General features: G+C 56.2%; 7 protein-coding genes across 7 annotated transcripts; 2 read left to right on the plus strand and 5 right to left on the minus strand.

The window, feature by feature from the left end:
* Positions 1 to 811: 811 nt before the first annotated feature.
* PG986_011677 (uncharacterized protein) lies at positions 812 to 2,105 on the plus strand (the record flags this gene model as incomplete). Its single annotated transcript, XM_066847899.1, has 2 exons — positions 812 to 972; positions 998 to 2,105. 2 exons carry the CDS (start codon positions 812 to 814, stop codon positions 2,103 to 2,105), a joined length of 1,269 nt encoding a protein of 422 aa, XP_066694595.1.
* Positions 2,106 to 2,337: 232 nt separating this feature from the next.
* On the minus strand, positions 2,338 to 3,840 carry PG986_011678 (uncharacterized protein; the record flags this gene model as incomplete). The annotated part of the gene is made up of 3 exons (XM_066847900.1): positions 2,338 to 2,529; positions 2,579 to 3,701; positions 3,761 to 3,840. The coding sequence occupies 3 exons, from the start codon at positions 3,838 to 3,840 to the stop codon at positions 2,338 to 2,340; spliced, it is 1,395 nt and encodes a 464-aa protein (XP_066694596.1).
* Positions 3,841 to 4,348: 508 nt separating this feature from the next.
* Positions 4,349 to 4,771, minus strand: PG986_011679 (uncharacterized protein; the record flags this gene model as incomplete). The annotated part of the gene is made up of 1 exon (XM_066847901.1): positions 4,349 to 4,771. One exon carries the CDS (start codon positions 4,769 to 4,771, stop codon positions 4,349 to 4,351), a length of 423 nt encoding a protein of 140 aa, XP_066694597.1.
* A 658-nt stretch (positions 4,772 to 5,429) lies between these two features.
* On the minus strand, positions 5,430 to 6,701 carry PG986_011680 (uncharacterized protein; the record flags this gene model as incomplete). Its single annotated transcript, XM_066847902.1, has 1 exon — positions 5,430 to 6,701. One exon carries the CDS (start codon positions 6,699 to 6,701, stop codon positions 5,430 to 5,432), a length of 1,272 nt encoding a protein of 423 aa, XP_066694598.1.
* Positions 6,702 to 8,982: 2,281 nt separating this feature from the next.
* Positions 8,983 to 9,918, minus strand: PG986_011681 (uncharacterized protein; the record flags this gene model as incomplete). Its single annotated transcript, XM_066847903.1, has 1 exon — positions 8,983 to 9,918. The coding sequence occupies one exon, from the start codon at positions 9,916 to 9,918 to the stop codon at positions 8,983 to 8,985; it is 936 nt and encodes a 311-aa protein (XP_066694599.1).
* Positions 9,919 to 10,646: 728 nt separating this feature from the next.
* PG986_011682 (uncharacterized protein) lies at positions 10,647 to 12,830 on the plus strand (the record flags this gene model as incomplete). Its single annotated transcript, XM_066847904.1, has 1 exon — positions 10,647 to 12,830. One exon carries the CDS (start codon positions 10,647 to 10,649, stop codon positions 12,828 to 12,830), a length of 2,184 nt encoding a protein of 727 aa, XP_066694600.1.
* Positions 12,831 to 13,404: 574 nt separating this feature from the next.
* On the minus strand, positions 13,405 to 14,133 carry PG986_011683 (uncharacterized protein; the record flags this gene model as incomplete). The annotated part of the gene is made up of 1 exon (XM_066847905.1): positions 13,405 to 14,133. One exon carries the CDS (start codon positions 14,131 to 14,133, stop codon positions 13,405 to 13,407), a length of 729 nt encoding a protein of 242 aa, XP_066694601.1.
* Between the last annotated feature and the right edge of the window lie 1,031 nt (positions 14,134 to 15,164).

Here is a 15,164-nt window from a genome sequence, read left to right on the forward strand (position 1 = left end):
ATGTCTTCTGCCGTGATAACCTACATGTACACCCGCTCATTACGGAGCTTCGACGCATTCAAGTGCAACCCACCCTGGATTGCGGGGAAGCTCCGACAGCGCAAAGGGGCCCACCACCTCCGACCGACGCCCCATTACACCCGTAGGCATCACCATTTCCGGTGCTCGATCAAGTCCGACATCATATCCCCGGTCGCTCGGCCTCACTTTACTGAGAACTTCATTGATTTTCTTGTATTACAGCTTGGGAGGGTGTGCGAACAAACAGGTTGACGATGAAGCCGACCAGTGCAAGCTTTTCTCCCCAGCAAGTCTCCATCGGCGGCGGCGTGACTCAACTATCTGCGCCTTAGTTTCGCAGTCACCAACAGCACCAGGTCTTAAAACCAGACTCCAAACCAGACTTATATTAATATGCATGCCATCAATGTTCGGTTCTGAGAAGCGTGTGCGGCCTCGCCAGTATTCAATTCTCGCCAATTGGCACTATCGATAAGGTAATACTACCTGCTCCTTCTCTCGGATTGCTACAATCAACACCTCGTCGATGCCTTGGGAAACAATCATATTACTCATTCCTCAGGCATACCTTTTTCGCCTTATGACTCTTCCATCTTTCTAATATCCCCCCCACCATCTACAACATAAACCCATAAACCTCAAGACGCGCACACCATTCCGTCGCAGCTTGTTCCTTCCTTCTTCCATCGTTGTTGGTCCGCAGGCGCTCAAAGTTTGGGATACGTTGGTTGTGCATACCAACATCTTTTGAATACCCCCTTCCCGAACCAATCTGTAAACTGCAGGCGCCATGGGAGGCCTAGTATTCGCAGGCGGCCCCGACCCCCTCTACACCCCGCGCATGCCGCCGGGCGTCTACCAGCACGCCAAAGCCGCCTGCCACGCAGCGCTCCAGCAGCTCTTCGAGCACGTCGCCACCCCGATCGAGGGGCCCCGAAAAGCCCGACTTCGGTGACCTCGACTTCCTCGTCTACAGCAGCACCGCCACCGACCTCCAAAGCGTCCAATGGCGCCACGACGTGCGCGCCGCCCTGGGCGCCGCAGCCTGCGTCTCCCAGCAGCCGCACGCCGGCTCCTTCGCCATCTACTGGCCCGAGGGGGTCGCGGGCGACATCGAGTGCCTGGATGAGCGGGAGACCCCGGGCGTTCCGCAGCAGCGCTACATCCAGGTCGACGTCCACGTCTGCGACAGCCCCGAGACCCTGCGCTGGTCCGTCTTCAAGAACGACCACGGCGACCTCTGGAACCTGCTCGGCAGCACCATTCGCCCCTTCGGCCTGACCGTCGACCACGAGGCCCTCTACGTCCGCATCGCCGAGATCGAGAAGCTCGACAAGAAGAAGGCCAAGATTCGCCTCACCTCGGACCCGGACACCGTCCTGCGCTTTCTCGGCCTCGACCTCGAGCGCTGGAAGCGGCCGTTTGCGACCATGCGGGACACGTACGAGTACGCTGCGACTTGCCGCTTCTTCTGGGTCAAGCCCGAATCTTCATCCGAGGGCGGTTCCGACGGCGGCGGTAGCGACGCTGACGAGCACCGCATCGGCGGCGAGTTCACGCGCAAGGACCTCAAGTCCAACGATCGCCAGCGCATGGCCAAGCGGCCCATGTTCAACCGGTGGATCAACGAGTTCATCCCCGCGTGCCGCGAGCAGCACCGCTTCACCGACCGCCAGATCGACCGGGACGGCACGCTGGAGGAGGTCTTTGCGCAGTTCGGCGTGCGCGAAACCTACGACGCGCGCGTTTTGGAGTTCCGCAAGAAGCGCCAGGCCGAGACCATCTGGAAAGACGTCATCAAGGCCGCCGTGCCGGTCGAGGGCATCGCGCCCATGTTCCGCGGCGGCGCGGCGAACGGGCTCAAGAAGATCATCCTGCAGGGCGACGAGAGCTTTGGCGTGATGCCGAGCGAGCCACTGAAGAATGAGGATGGCCTATTCGACGAGGATGCGGTTCGTCGGTTTGCCGAGGCGAACTGGAAGAAGGTTGGCGATATTGTCTCCAAGAAGAACCACGAACGGATGCTGGAAAAGCTCAAAAAGGATGCAGAACGAAAATACGAGAAAGAATCTTCAGTGGTTTAGCAAGTGAGAGAACAGGGATGATCTAGCACATTGGTATGGGCACGAGATCAGACCGATTGAAGATGTGGCTACAAGTCGCCACGGAAATGGATACAAAGCCCTTGGAAGATGACATCAGGGAAGTTGGAGGGATTTCGTTCACAGAGGCTAGGCGAGTAATAAATCATTAGGGGTGTGTCCATATAAAACATTAGTGTCTAGTGTGATCCAAGGAGGAAGAAAGACCGCGACTCTAGAGCTTAAAGTCAGCGTTGGTCTTCTCCCAGCCGTGAGATGTAGGCTCCAAGTTGGACACGCGATCAGCCAATCGCGCTTTCAGAGCTTTGGCGCGATCTGTGCATAGTTCGTACATGGTGCTGAGGTTGAAAAGAAGTGTACGCGATGACTGGCCGTCGTCAATCAGGCCTTCCAGGATTTGTCGTCCCTGTAAAGTGTTAGTGTATGTTATCCCATAAGCACTCATATAAACTCACCTCCTGCATCCGGCCAAGGTACAGCAAGCACACAGCCAGATTGACGCCAACCATTTCGTCTTGGATGCCGTTCTCCTCGAGCTCCGCCTTCAGCTCGGTCCACTTCTTCAGGCCATCCTCGAAATGACCGTTGGCCATGTCGACGAGCGCCAGCACGACCTTTTCGCCAACGGGACCTCCCTTTCCGTCTCTCACACACCGACTAGCGGCGTCAACGTCTCCCAGATGAAGCCAGAGGAGTGCCTTGGCAGTCGCCAGCTTGCCGTCCTGTGCCGTGTCTCGCAACGTCGCCATGTGGGCCGCCGCACCGGCCAGGTCTTCCATCTCGATCAGGGCACCGCCAACCTTGATGCCGAGCTCGACCAGGCGCCGCTTCCAAAGCTCCAACTCGGTATTGTCGTGCGCTTTCGCTGCCTTGCCGATTTGGAGATGCACTTCCCGCGCCATGTCGTAGTAGCTCATGATGGCCCGGCGCGGGTCGCCGAAGCCTATGGTCTGGAGACGGATGGCGAGGAGACGCAGCTCCCACGGCATCAGATGCGCGCCAGTGATAGGGTCCAAGTAGTACGCCTGGTTGAGGTCCTCAAGCGCCTTGGCCTCTTGCGCCGCCAGCGGCATGGAGTCGATGAGACACAGGCATGCTAGCCGGATGTAGAACAGCGAGAAGACACGAGCATAGTCGGAGGGATCCACGGGAGGGTGAGCTGCCGCAATGGTCGCAGAGACGGGACTGCTAGTCAGTGCCTGTACACTGGCTATCGCAGCGGCACGGAACTGTCCATGAGCAAGGAGCTCCGCGATGGGCGTCTCCGGCGTAGGTTGCTTGGTGGTGTTGCGGAATGGCGGCGGGATGGACAGCGGGCTCAGCTGGTGGAAGATTTCGGGCCGGAGGAGGTGAGAGAAGTCCCTTTCTGTCACCGGCACGATCCCCGATGGCGTCGAGGCCCTGTTTGGTGAGCGCGCAAACGGCGAGCTGGACCGGAATGGGGAGCCTGCCCGGAACGGGGAGCTGGACCGAAATGCGGGAGAGTTTGACCGCGAACCTCCAGGTCCGGGTCTAACTTGTGGCGATAGTCCCCGGGCTGCTACTTGAGCGATGACGGGCGATTTGAGAGGAGGTGGCCTAGAAGACTACTTAGCCCATGTACGTAGGGCAGTGTGATGGAATACAGCCCAACCTACTCATCAGCATCCAGTGGGCCTTTGGTAGATGAACGAGGGCGTGCGGCTAGCCATTCAAATATGTCAGCGATGTGCACCATGATGGCAACTGGGCGTGAACCTTTGATGAAAGAGCATGGTTCAGGTATGATAGAGAGAAGCAAAAGAAGGAAATGAAAGCGATATGCCCTGTCGTTTGCTCCCTGTTGAGGCAGACCTGTGCAAACAGGCAGACAAGGAGGGGAGGTGTTTTGGTAAGTGCTGCCCAGCGACTTCCCCAACCGTGCACCAGAAAGAAACAGGTACTTTTGCATCCTGTATCATCCAGAATATGCGTTTGGAATGGGGTTTCGAGGTTTCAGTTTAATATGACTCACTTTTGGCGCCCGAATGCGTTCTTGCGTGCCCTTTCGAGCTGCTTCTCGTTTGTTGTTGATCCATTATGTTGCGATTGATGTTCAAGCTAGGTACTAAGAAGTAGGGAGAAAAGACAGGTGACGTCGGCTTAAGCTAAAGGACCCCCGGACAATTGTCGGCAAAATGCAGCGTCGCTAAAAAGGCATCAGACGCTGCCTGCCATTGGTCTTTTAGCGACCAACCCGCCTAAAATCACTGAGCTTCGTCGTCGTCTTTCGCATCTTCGAGAAACACCAACACTGCCTTTCCTTCCTGATCCTCCGGCCAGAACTCCATGCGCGCTTCCTCCTCTTCGCCCTCAATCTTCGCAGCCTCCTTTTGCTTTCCCTGCTCTGCATCGTTCTTCTTTTCCGTTTGCTCTACTTCCTCATCGTCCTGCTCCTGCACCAACACCTCGTCCTCCATCATCTTCCTGCACGTCCCATCCTTCTGCCGCTCGTCGCAGCTGAACACGTCCATCTCGAGCGTGATCCAGCAGCACGAGTGCGCCGGGCACTTGTACCCCACGTTGTACGACCAGCATGGCAGGTCGCAGACGTGCTTCTCGCGCTCGTTGGCGTGGAAGCTGATCTGGTCAGCGTGGCAGCAGTGGTGGATGATCTGCGTGTAGCACATGGTGAAGTAAGTGTCGCTTGCAGGTCTCGCTAGGTAAGTACTTAAAGAGCCCCTTTTTCCTTGTCCTGTTCCTCCTATGGTCGCGAAAAGTCGGCGAGCAGTGCAGATATATTTACTAGTCTTGGATTGAACACCGCATGTCTTTGGTTTCTTTAAGCATGTCCTAGCACACAATGATTGATATCTCAGCACAATGCTCATAAAGAGTCTTTCATCTCGTTTTATGTGCAGTTACACCAGCATCGTTCTGGATTGGCCCTTGCTTTGTCGGAAGTACATTTTACCTCGATATCCAAAGTGGATGCTGAGGCTTTACCCTCCGGTTCGGCGTTCTCAGTCACGACAGCTCAGGATGGTTTCCCATGATCGGTCTATTAAGTATTGTAAACGATTTGGTATTCTCGCCTCAGAATAATTACATGTACATATATCGGTTTATTATGTGCAGCTTGCCTCGTGGAGATAAGCCGAACCCGTCGGGCAACGTTCGATTATGAGACAAGAAGTGCCGGCCTTGACAGGCGCAAAGGCTAGAGGTTTGCTGCGCCCAGCTCCAACGAGCGTCCGCTTCTGATGATCTGCCTTGAGTACTCAAACATGACGGATGCTCCTCATCATCATCATCCCCAACCTCAATTGCCCCCCCCCTGTCACCCCTTCACTTGGTGAGGGCATGCGGCCCCTCAAACTCGCACGGGATCCCCGGGTCCCCGTACGCATGCGTCGACACCCGGTTCAGCTTAAGCCCGTTCCGGCTATCGCGCACTTCGGTCGTGGCGGTGGTGGTGGTGTCGCGCCATATCGAGCTGCCGCCGTCCTCCCGGCCGTCGCCCAGGTCCGCCCAACGGCCCTTCTCCCCTCGCGGATGCCGCTGCCGCTGTCCCCGGCGGCGGCGGCGGCGGCGGCAGAAGAAGAAGATGGCGAACCCGACGATGCCCAGGAACGCCACGGCGCCGGCCACGGGTCCCGCGATCTGCAGCATGGACGACACGTCCGCTTCCTCCGATGAGTCCGTCGCTTCCCCTGCGGCGCTGCTGCCGGGCGCCAGGGAGCCTTGCGTCTTCCCGCTGGCGCCGCCGCTCTGGATTGGCTTGGCGGTGATGGTGGTCGCGACCAGGGTGGTTAGGGTCCTGGTCTGGTCTCCGGGGACGGTGGCGATGCCCCCACCCGTCGCTAGATCCGTCCCCGTCGTCGTGATGGCGATCGTGGCAGGTGCCGAAGTCACGATGGTCTTCGTCACTTCCATCATGGTGGTCTGGGGTGGGGGTAGGGGTGGAGGCTGGTTCGCTTGACCGTTGTCGTTGCCGTTGCCGTTGCCCTGCTGCCCCGTCAGCCTCGCCGTGTCGATGCTGGGCTGGTCGAGGATCTGGTTCGAGGTGGCCGAGAAGGGCGTCTTGAGGTAGCAGTTCTTGAACCCGAAGCTCTGGCTGGCCTCAAAGGAGACGCCCCCGCAGCGCCCGTCCTTGGCGCAGGCCCGCATGCAGTCCTCGAAGGACATCTGGAACTGCACCTCAAAGTCGTTGCCGCTCATGACCTTCCTGCAGGTGATCTGGAAGTTCACGCCGTTGGCCGACTGGATGGTGCCGGACCCCAGCGCCGCGCAGCTCGAGCTGGGTTTCTGCAGCATGCCCGCCGCGATGGCCGAGTCGGCGCCCGCGTCCAGCGTCGTGGCGCCCTTGTTGATGCCGGCCTGCAGGACGCAGTGCCCGTTGGACTGGTACACCACGCCATCGCAGCGCGGGCCGGCGTGGTCGTTGCAGAGGTCGACGCAGTCGCCCAGGGACGCCGTCTGCTGCCCTCCTATCTCCTTGCCCGCGAGCCGGGAGCCGCACAGCACGTTGTACTGGCGCAGGGTGCCGATCTGGCCCCCGTTCGCGCCGGGGCATGGCGAGCCGGACTGTCTGTGCTCCAGCAGGGCAGGCAGGGGCATGGGCGATCTTGTATCGACGGTCGCGGTTTGCGCAGTTGAATTCATTGATGATGGGACCACTTGCTGTTGATCTTGATTGTATTAGTAGTATGTGCGCGGCTTTTCCGTAGTTAGTCCAGGGCCTCTGCCGCCGTATAAGACATGTATGATAAGTATATGAGTGCCAGGTATTAGGTAAGTATAGCGATCAATTAGGTTTCGATCCAGCGACAATGCAACAACGGACGACCGACGTTGGGACCAAAGGGAAGGGTCGGTTCTTAATAGTCATCCCGTGTCTCTGCGCCAGCATCCGCCGGTATTAGCAGAAATGCCAGCGCCAGGCGGGCTTGGCCGGCGTGGTGGCCAGGGTTGTTTCGAAGGAATCATGCACGTCCTGCCAGACGAGCCGATCGCCAGATCTGAAGGCCGTGGATCGCGTCAGGCCATTGACCGCCAAACCCACCTCGGGCGCCTTGGGATTGGCTGCGATGCGACTGCACGCCTGTCAGCGACATGATCGACGGCAAGGACCGAAAACCAATTGAGATCGGTGCTTGTCAAACCGACTTGAGACGGACGGCAAAGTCTCTGCACTATGCCTCCGAGCCACACACACACACACACCACCACTGAACAAAGTCATCAGCCAGTCTCAATGCGGCTCAGAATAAACAACTCAATCATAAAAGGGCCTCGGTTCGTGCCGGTTTTGGCGGCTGCGAAGGGGCTGCTTGTCCCCTGGTGTCTCGTCAACTTTTTTTGTCGGGGCAACCCCGTCTCGGTCAACCCTGCATGGAAAGTTTGTGTATTTTGGGATGCGGTCCGTGTTTCGACGACCCCAACCAAGGAATTAGCCATTCGACTTTTTCTCTAGGCAATACAGCCAGTCGAAGGTCTGGAGCGAGGCTGATTGAGCAGTGGCCGTAATGGCTAGTTTGGCACCGTCTCGAAATCAATCCGCGTGATGATGCCGCAGTATGATTTCGATGTACACGTCATCATGTCTTCGATCGATCTTGCCGCTTAATCTTCCTTGCTTGTTTGTTGCGGGTGCGATCATGTCTTCTCGAAGGCTGCTTGCGCTGGCCGGCCTTCGGATTCTCGGGCTCCCACTTGTATAGGTCCGGCCTTCCCGGGTATTCTTGGATGTATTCCCACATAAACGGCTCTCGCTTGTGATTCTTTTTTGCATATGCCCGAAGCCTCTTGATGTATTCTTGATTTGGCGCGGCTCGGAACCATATACGATGCTCAGGGTGGCATTTGTTCCAAATATCAATCATTGCATCAACTCCGTCTGCATCAGTGACTCCCAACTGGTCGTAAGGGCTCTTGGCAGATTCAATTTGCTTCGTATCCAGGCATGGGTGCGGTACGGTCTAGGAGGTACTGAAATCTAGGAAGCGTCCCTGGGCTACATTCGAGGCGTTGATATCTCTGTGAAATATGCCCAAGCGATGAAGAGTAACCATGTTGTTGGAAAGAGTGCGTGCTGTCTTGTGGCTGTCGATAGCTAGGATCAATAGCCGAATATTGATGTGGGCGTCTGGGTCCGTATGAGGAAGCCTTTCGAAGTCGATGAGCTCTTTCACCAAAGCTTTGATTGGCTGACCGGCGTGCGTTTTGTGGTAACATCAGTCTCGAGCCCAATCGTGGTCGGTGTCTTTAGCTCTCAGGGCTTTTTGCTGATCTTGGTCAAGCATGATATATCCATAGCAAGGAACAGATATGTGTTCTTCGTTTGCCTCTTTCAGTCGTGCATATGCTCTGGCTTCGCAATTAAACGGATGCATGTGTAGAACCTCCTCGCCCTGGCTCAGCTTTACGTGGAAGAAAGAGGCCGGAGTAAAGTGGTTTCCGAATTTGAACTACAGACATTGCAGCCCAGAGTCAACAAGAATATCATTGGTTAGCTAAATGGGGGAGATCTTAGAAATAGTTACCATTTTCAAAGAATATATCTTGCCATCTATCCGTACTTTCCACACATGTGCATGCACACCACTCCCTAGGTATTCAATGAAGTCGATCTGTAACTTGCTGTGTTTGCCCTTGAATGCGGCCAGCTTAGGGCCGGGAATGGAAGGGAGATGATCCATGTTCAGTACGTGGTCTTGAAAGGAACAGTGTATTTTTCAAATAGAGAAGATTGTAGTTTCTGAGAATTCCCATGACGCTGCTTACTTTACCTATTACCCATGAAATTTTAAGTCACTAGCTACCCCCCTGTGTATCCACGCTGAAACCACTATTCAGCTACTCCTTTGTCTTACCTGCATGCGGTGTAGTGGTTCTTTGTTCAAAACCGGGGCCACGAGCTCAATGGACGAATATGGTCCCTTCTTTGGGTTCTGCGTCCTTCGGGATCAAGACTCATCATAATGATGGTCCATATGGCTTTGGGGGCGGACATCTTGTTCTCCTCCCCCGAGGCAACCGGTTCTGGGCACCACGGGAAAGTCACTTGCTGGACCCCCCAGCGCTCTGTGCCATCTTCGTTCTCTATGGCGAAGAACCGAAACATTGTAGCGCCCACCGTAGTCATTGTAAAAGCCAGGCACGTGCCAGCTGCCTTGCAGTACATAGCTACCTTACCTAAATGAATGCGCCCGCTGTTCCTATAGGACTTTGCATTCTTGTAGCAATTCGGATCCCACACTTTGGTTCTGGCCGACTCGCCTATGACGAACACGACATCTTTGGGTGGCTTCATTCCAGGCATAGATTTTGCTGGCAGATAGATAGGGAAGTTTGGGCGCTTCAGGTGCTGCGAGCCATCCTCTGCTTCGGGCAGTCTTACCTTCGTTGCTTCTGTCTTGAAAGGAACCCGAAGCTTCAAGGCCATTTCGTTGCCAGATTTGTCGCGCAACAGGTCCCTCGTGCACTCGATCGAGTGGCTTAGTATTGGTCCTATGGCCTGGAGGAAGTAGTCGTCAATGTCTTCCTCAAACTTGAGAACCTTCGGTTGGTCAATGGCAGTAAGTGGTGCATTAAGATGGCTTCCCTGTGGTATAGGATGATCCAGGACCTTGAAGAATGCATTGTTTGCATTGTTCTCATCGAAGTCAGTCCACTCCTCGATGTCATCGAAATTAATCTCAACGAAGCTCTTATCCCAGGCTGTGCCAGGTTGAGCACTCTCGTCGGAGAGCAGGTCTGGACGTGTCATGGTGAAGAGATACCTCGAGGTCAGAGGGAGTTCTCCGTTCTTGCGGAACTCCTGGAATCTCTGCATAGTGTTCGTCTTCTGAGACATGAGGTTGTAGTACGTTATGAGCGGGTATAGCAGTTGCTTTTCTGATGATGGTAGCTGTAAGTATATGGTGCATTAAACAAAATCGAAACCCCATGAGGTTCTGATCCAGATATATATACGGCAAACAACAATATCCTGACAATTCATTGTTTATCTGGAGCTTTGAGAGCTTTAGAGAATAGTACAAAGAGCTCCTGTGTCGAATTGTTGTTTCCTTTCAGGACCTTGATCTCACAATGGACTCCCCGACCTGACCCGGCACCTGTTCATTGCCTCACTTGCTGTGAACAATACGACCAATATGTGATTCGACATAGTCAATACTACGCCATTGTATGATTGATTCAAGTTTGCCTATCAAAATACATTGCCCTGTAGTGTAGTGGTATCTACTCGTCCGGTAGCTAGTTGTGCACTGCTACGAAAACTCGCGTAAGCTTACGAGACTCCGGAGGGGTAAGCATGCAGGTACACGATGTACCTAGGCCTCCCTGAAATCTGAGCACTAACGGCCCTCGGTTGGCCTAGCATCCCGCCCGATTGGCCAGTAAAGCCCCCTAGCTCCGGAACCCAGCTACTTGGAGATCATTCCAGCGCAACCCCACAATGACGAGTGATCTCGTAGCTATCCGAGATCTCACTCTCAACCCCGTAACATGCTCGTATCAATGTAAGGAGGCATACCCCTCTCCATGATTTCTTCCGCCATGCGACCCCTGTGCCCCGGGAAGTCGCCTAAGCCCACATCCTCTGTCGCGCCACAGCCAACGACGCCAGCCGCAGCGACGATGCAGTATCCTATCCGAAGCTGCGTTTCTTGCAAAACGCGCCGCGTCCGCTGCGACCGGCGACAGCCCAGCTGCGGCAACTGCGCCCGCGCCCGGGGCCTGGGCCAAGAGTGTGTATATCCCACAGGGCGGGGCCGGGCACCCAAGCGGCGACGGACCCTTCATGGAGCTGCAGCGGATGAGCAGCAGCAGATAGCCGAGCGCTTGACTCGCCTTGAAACAATGATCCAGCGGGTCGGCCACCACGATCAAGCCGATGTTTCCCTTGGCACTGCAGCTACAGCTGACGACTCATCTACAACCACCACCAGACATCAAGATCGTGCTCGGAATGTCGTGACAAGTCCCAACAGCCCGGTCGAGGAGCACATCGGCCGGCTTAAGGTTACGGAGACCAACAGCCACTACCTCAACGACACCATGTGGAAAAGCCTTGCCGAAGAGGTTGAGGAACTTCGCGATCTTCTATTAAAGCCATCTTCCGACGACGAAGTCGACAGCGAGGATGCGACAACAGCCAGTCCCCTCCACGGAAGTATGGAGACGCCGCCGCCTCCAAATCCCACCACGGTCCTCTTTGGTCTCGGCGCCCCAGCCGGTTCGTTGGGCGACTTGCACCCATCGCTGGCCCAGGCGGCGTCGTTGTTCGCCGCCTTCTGCGAGAACGTGGCCCCGGTGATGCGCGTGATGCACCTGCCTACCCTGACGCGACAGTACTGGGACGCAGCGTCATCGTCCGACAAGCTGGACCGCAACACAGAAGCCCTGGTCTTCACAAGCAACTACGTCTCCGTCGGCACCATGAGCGACGACCAATGCACCTCGGCCCTAGGCAAATCCCGCCAAGCCGCCCTGGCGTGCTACCGCACCGCCGCAGAACAGTCCCTCTCCCGCGCGCATCTGCTGGCCACGCGCAGTCCCGCGGTCCTGCAGGCGGCCGTCTTCTACATTGAGGCCCTCAAGAACGAGAAGGCCGGGCAGTCCGCAGTCCGGTCGCTCGTGGTGCTCGTGCAGCACCTGGCGCGGTCCATGGGCCTCCATCGCGACGGGGACGCGTACGGCCTGCCGCCGTTCGAGGCGGAGATGCGGCGCCGGCTGTGGTGGTATATCTGCATCCTGGACCACCGTACCGCCGAGGCGTGCGGGGACGAACACGCAGTGCGTCCGCATTCGTTTGATACGCGGTTGCCGCTGCATGTGGACGACGGCGACCTTGCTCCGGAGATAACCATACTCCCGCCCGAGCACGAGGGGTTTGGGGATATGACGTTCTGCTTGGTGCGCTACGAGACTCTTCAGGCGGTCTGGCGCCTCAATGAGGATACGTCTTTAGTCGAGAAGCAGACAGCGATCAACGAGCTTGAGCATAGGCTGGAGAGCCGGTACCTACGCCAATGCGACCCAGAGGTCCCCTTTCAGCTCAAGGTGCTGCTCTCGGCGCGGATGATAATAAAACGTCTCTGTTTCGTCGCGTATTGGCCATTGCGCGAGAAGAACATCAATCCTCCAATGCAGCAGAGCCCGACGACGACGACGAAGACGGTCAACGGCGGAGCTAGAGCTACGCGAGACCAGCTGTTTGCCGCCGCTGTCGACCTCCTCGAGGCGGCGGCCAACATCCTCGCGAACCCGGCCCTGGCGGCGTGGACGTGGCACGCGCAGACGTACAGCCACTGGCACGCCGTGGCCTTTGTGCTCCACGAGCTGCGGCGCCGGCCGGCTTCGGCCGAGTGCGAGCGGGCTTGGCGGTATACCTGCGTGGTGTGCGAGACCTGGTTGGCTGGGTCGAATGGCACCAACTTGGGACGGCCTATCAAGAGGCTCTGGGAGAATGTTCGGCGGGAACGCGAGATTAGGAACGGAAACGAGAGGGCTGACGCTACGAGAATTGGCACTACGCCATTGATGGCCGACTGCAGTAGCAATAATGGCGAACGAGACGGAGAAGACACACTGGATTCGTTTCTGGACATGCTTTTGCCCGAGCTTGGGAACGATAATGACCTCTACCACACGCTTATGGACGACCACGACATGGCCAAATATTTTCATTTTGGTGAAGATGATATTTTGGATACTGCAGCAATCAATACTTTTTCATAGCTCCTTCTCTTCCTCCCTGGCCTGATCTATCTCATGTTGTCTATACCCCTCCTGATCACTTTGAAGTATCGAGCGATCTTCGTCCTCGCATTGGACGTCTCTATTCAAGTTAGTGCAGCTGATATGTTCACCTTTCCCGTGCAGCCAGGTTGGCTCGACGTCGGGTTCCTGAAAGCTCTTACCTCCAGCAACGAACGCGATATGTGAAAGCTTTTGTGGCTTTTTTGTTGTGGTCTTCGACCAAGAACCGAGCCATCGTAGTAGCGCTCCCCTTGGTAAGCAGCGGCCGTGCATACTGCTCCAGCTCTGCACACGGCTCTGTTTCCCAGTCGTAGTGCACCGGCGGCCTCTGTCGAAGGCAGTCGCTGGCCATCTCGAAACGGACAGTTAGACGCTCCAATCCGCTCGGCATGCCCGCGCGCAGCGCTTCCAGGCGTTCCCACGGCCAGCCGTCATCCACACTGTCCCGGTTCAGATCCAGTGCCAGGGACGCGAGATTCGGCGCCGCCGTGCTGAGGTTCCGGAGTGGCGCAACGGAGAGGAGTGGGCGTGTCTTCCAGAGGGTTTCCGGGGTTTACCACTCCAGGCTGTTGAGGAACTTCCCCTGGTCCTGGAGGATCGGGTCGCGGTTTTGGCTGTGGCCGGGCCCAATAAAGGTCAAGTGCGTGAGCGAGTTACTTGGTACGGCTAGTACAAACTCCTTCATCTGACGATCTCCGACGGTCAAGGCCTGCATTTTCGGCACTTGCGGCAGCGGGGGCTTGACCAAGAGCTCCGGCGACTCGCCGTAGTTGAAGCCCAAGATGGACAGTTCCTCGATGGCGGAGAAATCCATAGGCTCGAGCCACAGATCAAGATTGGTCCTGGACTTTCTCTCGGACGAGAACAAGGCGCTGGGCAGTCCTTTGAGCCAGGCCCAGGCGTCGCGCGATTCCATCCAGTGCATGTACTCGCCCCACCACCAGTCCGGCATGTCCGCGTAATCGAAGGCCGGGTCGTGGAACCGGTAGCTCTCCAGCGACAGGGACCGGAGGGTCGACGGGTACCGCGTGCACCGCCAGAAACAGATCGGGAGGGTGCATCGGCCGGCGAGGCCCACGCATCCAGTTTCGGCGATCCGGAGGTGGAGGGACACGATGTTGGCGCAGGCGGAGAGGATCGGGTCCACAGCGTGTATCGAGCCCGGATGGGGAATGGTGGCTCGGAGCTGTGCAGGGCAGTTGTCGGTGGTGGTGCCTGGGCCTGCCCGCGCCAAGGCTGTGATAAGGCTCAGGGCCAAGAGCGATAATGACCAGTTCGCCATAACAGTAACGGAAGTCGAGAGGGGTCGTTCTGGAAACGGAAGTCAGGAAAGGGTTTGAGTTGATACGGGTACGGACCGAAAGACGGGGGGGGTTAGTTGCCTGATAGTCGGTCGACAAATCAGAAATCGGGGTCACTTACTCGGGGAGTCCGGCAATGTTCACCGGGAGTGTGAGACCCCCATACGTCGATGTCGTGGGCAAATACATATCCATGTGTTCGCCTATTTTTGGGACCAGGCTGCAGGCGGGCTGCAGGACATGCATGCATGGTTCACGGAAAGACAGCCCTAAGAGGCATGGCCCAATAGCTGGTGGTGATCTTTTTGGTACTATGTCTAATTGGTTGATCTCTTTATATTGGCTTGGCATTCTACTTCGGGGTGTACAGCAGGAGTGGCCAATTATTGTCCCACACCAACTACCAACCACTAGTCGGCAGCTCGCCGTAGCAGGTTGAGGTGATACTGCTTGGGGGATACCTTGAGAGATAGAGGACTTGTTCCTTGATCTAGGCAGACGTTTTCTCGATGCCATGTGCTTTCAGAGGCAGGCGACTACCGGCCTGCCTAATGGGGAGGCAGTGCTGTTAGTATCACGTCAGCTCAACTATATTGGGTTGCATACTCTTGTATTACGTAAGCACTATCGTTCTGGCCAAAGGAAGAACATGGATAACTGTACTATAGGAGGCAGTCTGCCTTGCTTCTTGGCCAAATGATATAAAGCAAGATATACTTACAGGTTCATGTCAAATCAAGATGTGGTTGCTACCATGATGCCAAGAAGTAGGCAGAACTGTAGGAAGATAACGTAGGTCACATTAGTGCCCATGTTCAGATGCTGCATATACTACTATATCATGCCACAATATGGTAACACGGCATGCGTAGCGCCACAGAGCCATCCCGCAACCTTGACTTCATGACCTTTGGATCTTTAGCCGAGGGTCGGAAAGCATCATGTGTTTCTATGACTTTAAGTCTGCCTCTTCGGGATCGTATCTGCAAGTTCAGGGGCAAGGTTATATATT

The sequence above is a fragment of the Apiospora aurea genome, assembly GCF_038362705.1.
Source record: "Apiospora aurea strain CBS 24483 chromosome Unknown utg000008l_segment0_segment0, whole genome shotgun sequence".
Taxonomy (NCBI): domain Eukaryota; kingdom Fungi; phylum Ascomycota; class Sordariomycetes; order Amphisphaeriales; family Apiosporaceae; genus Apiospora; species Apiospora aurea.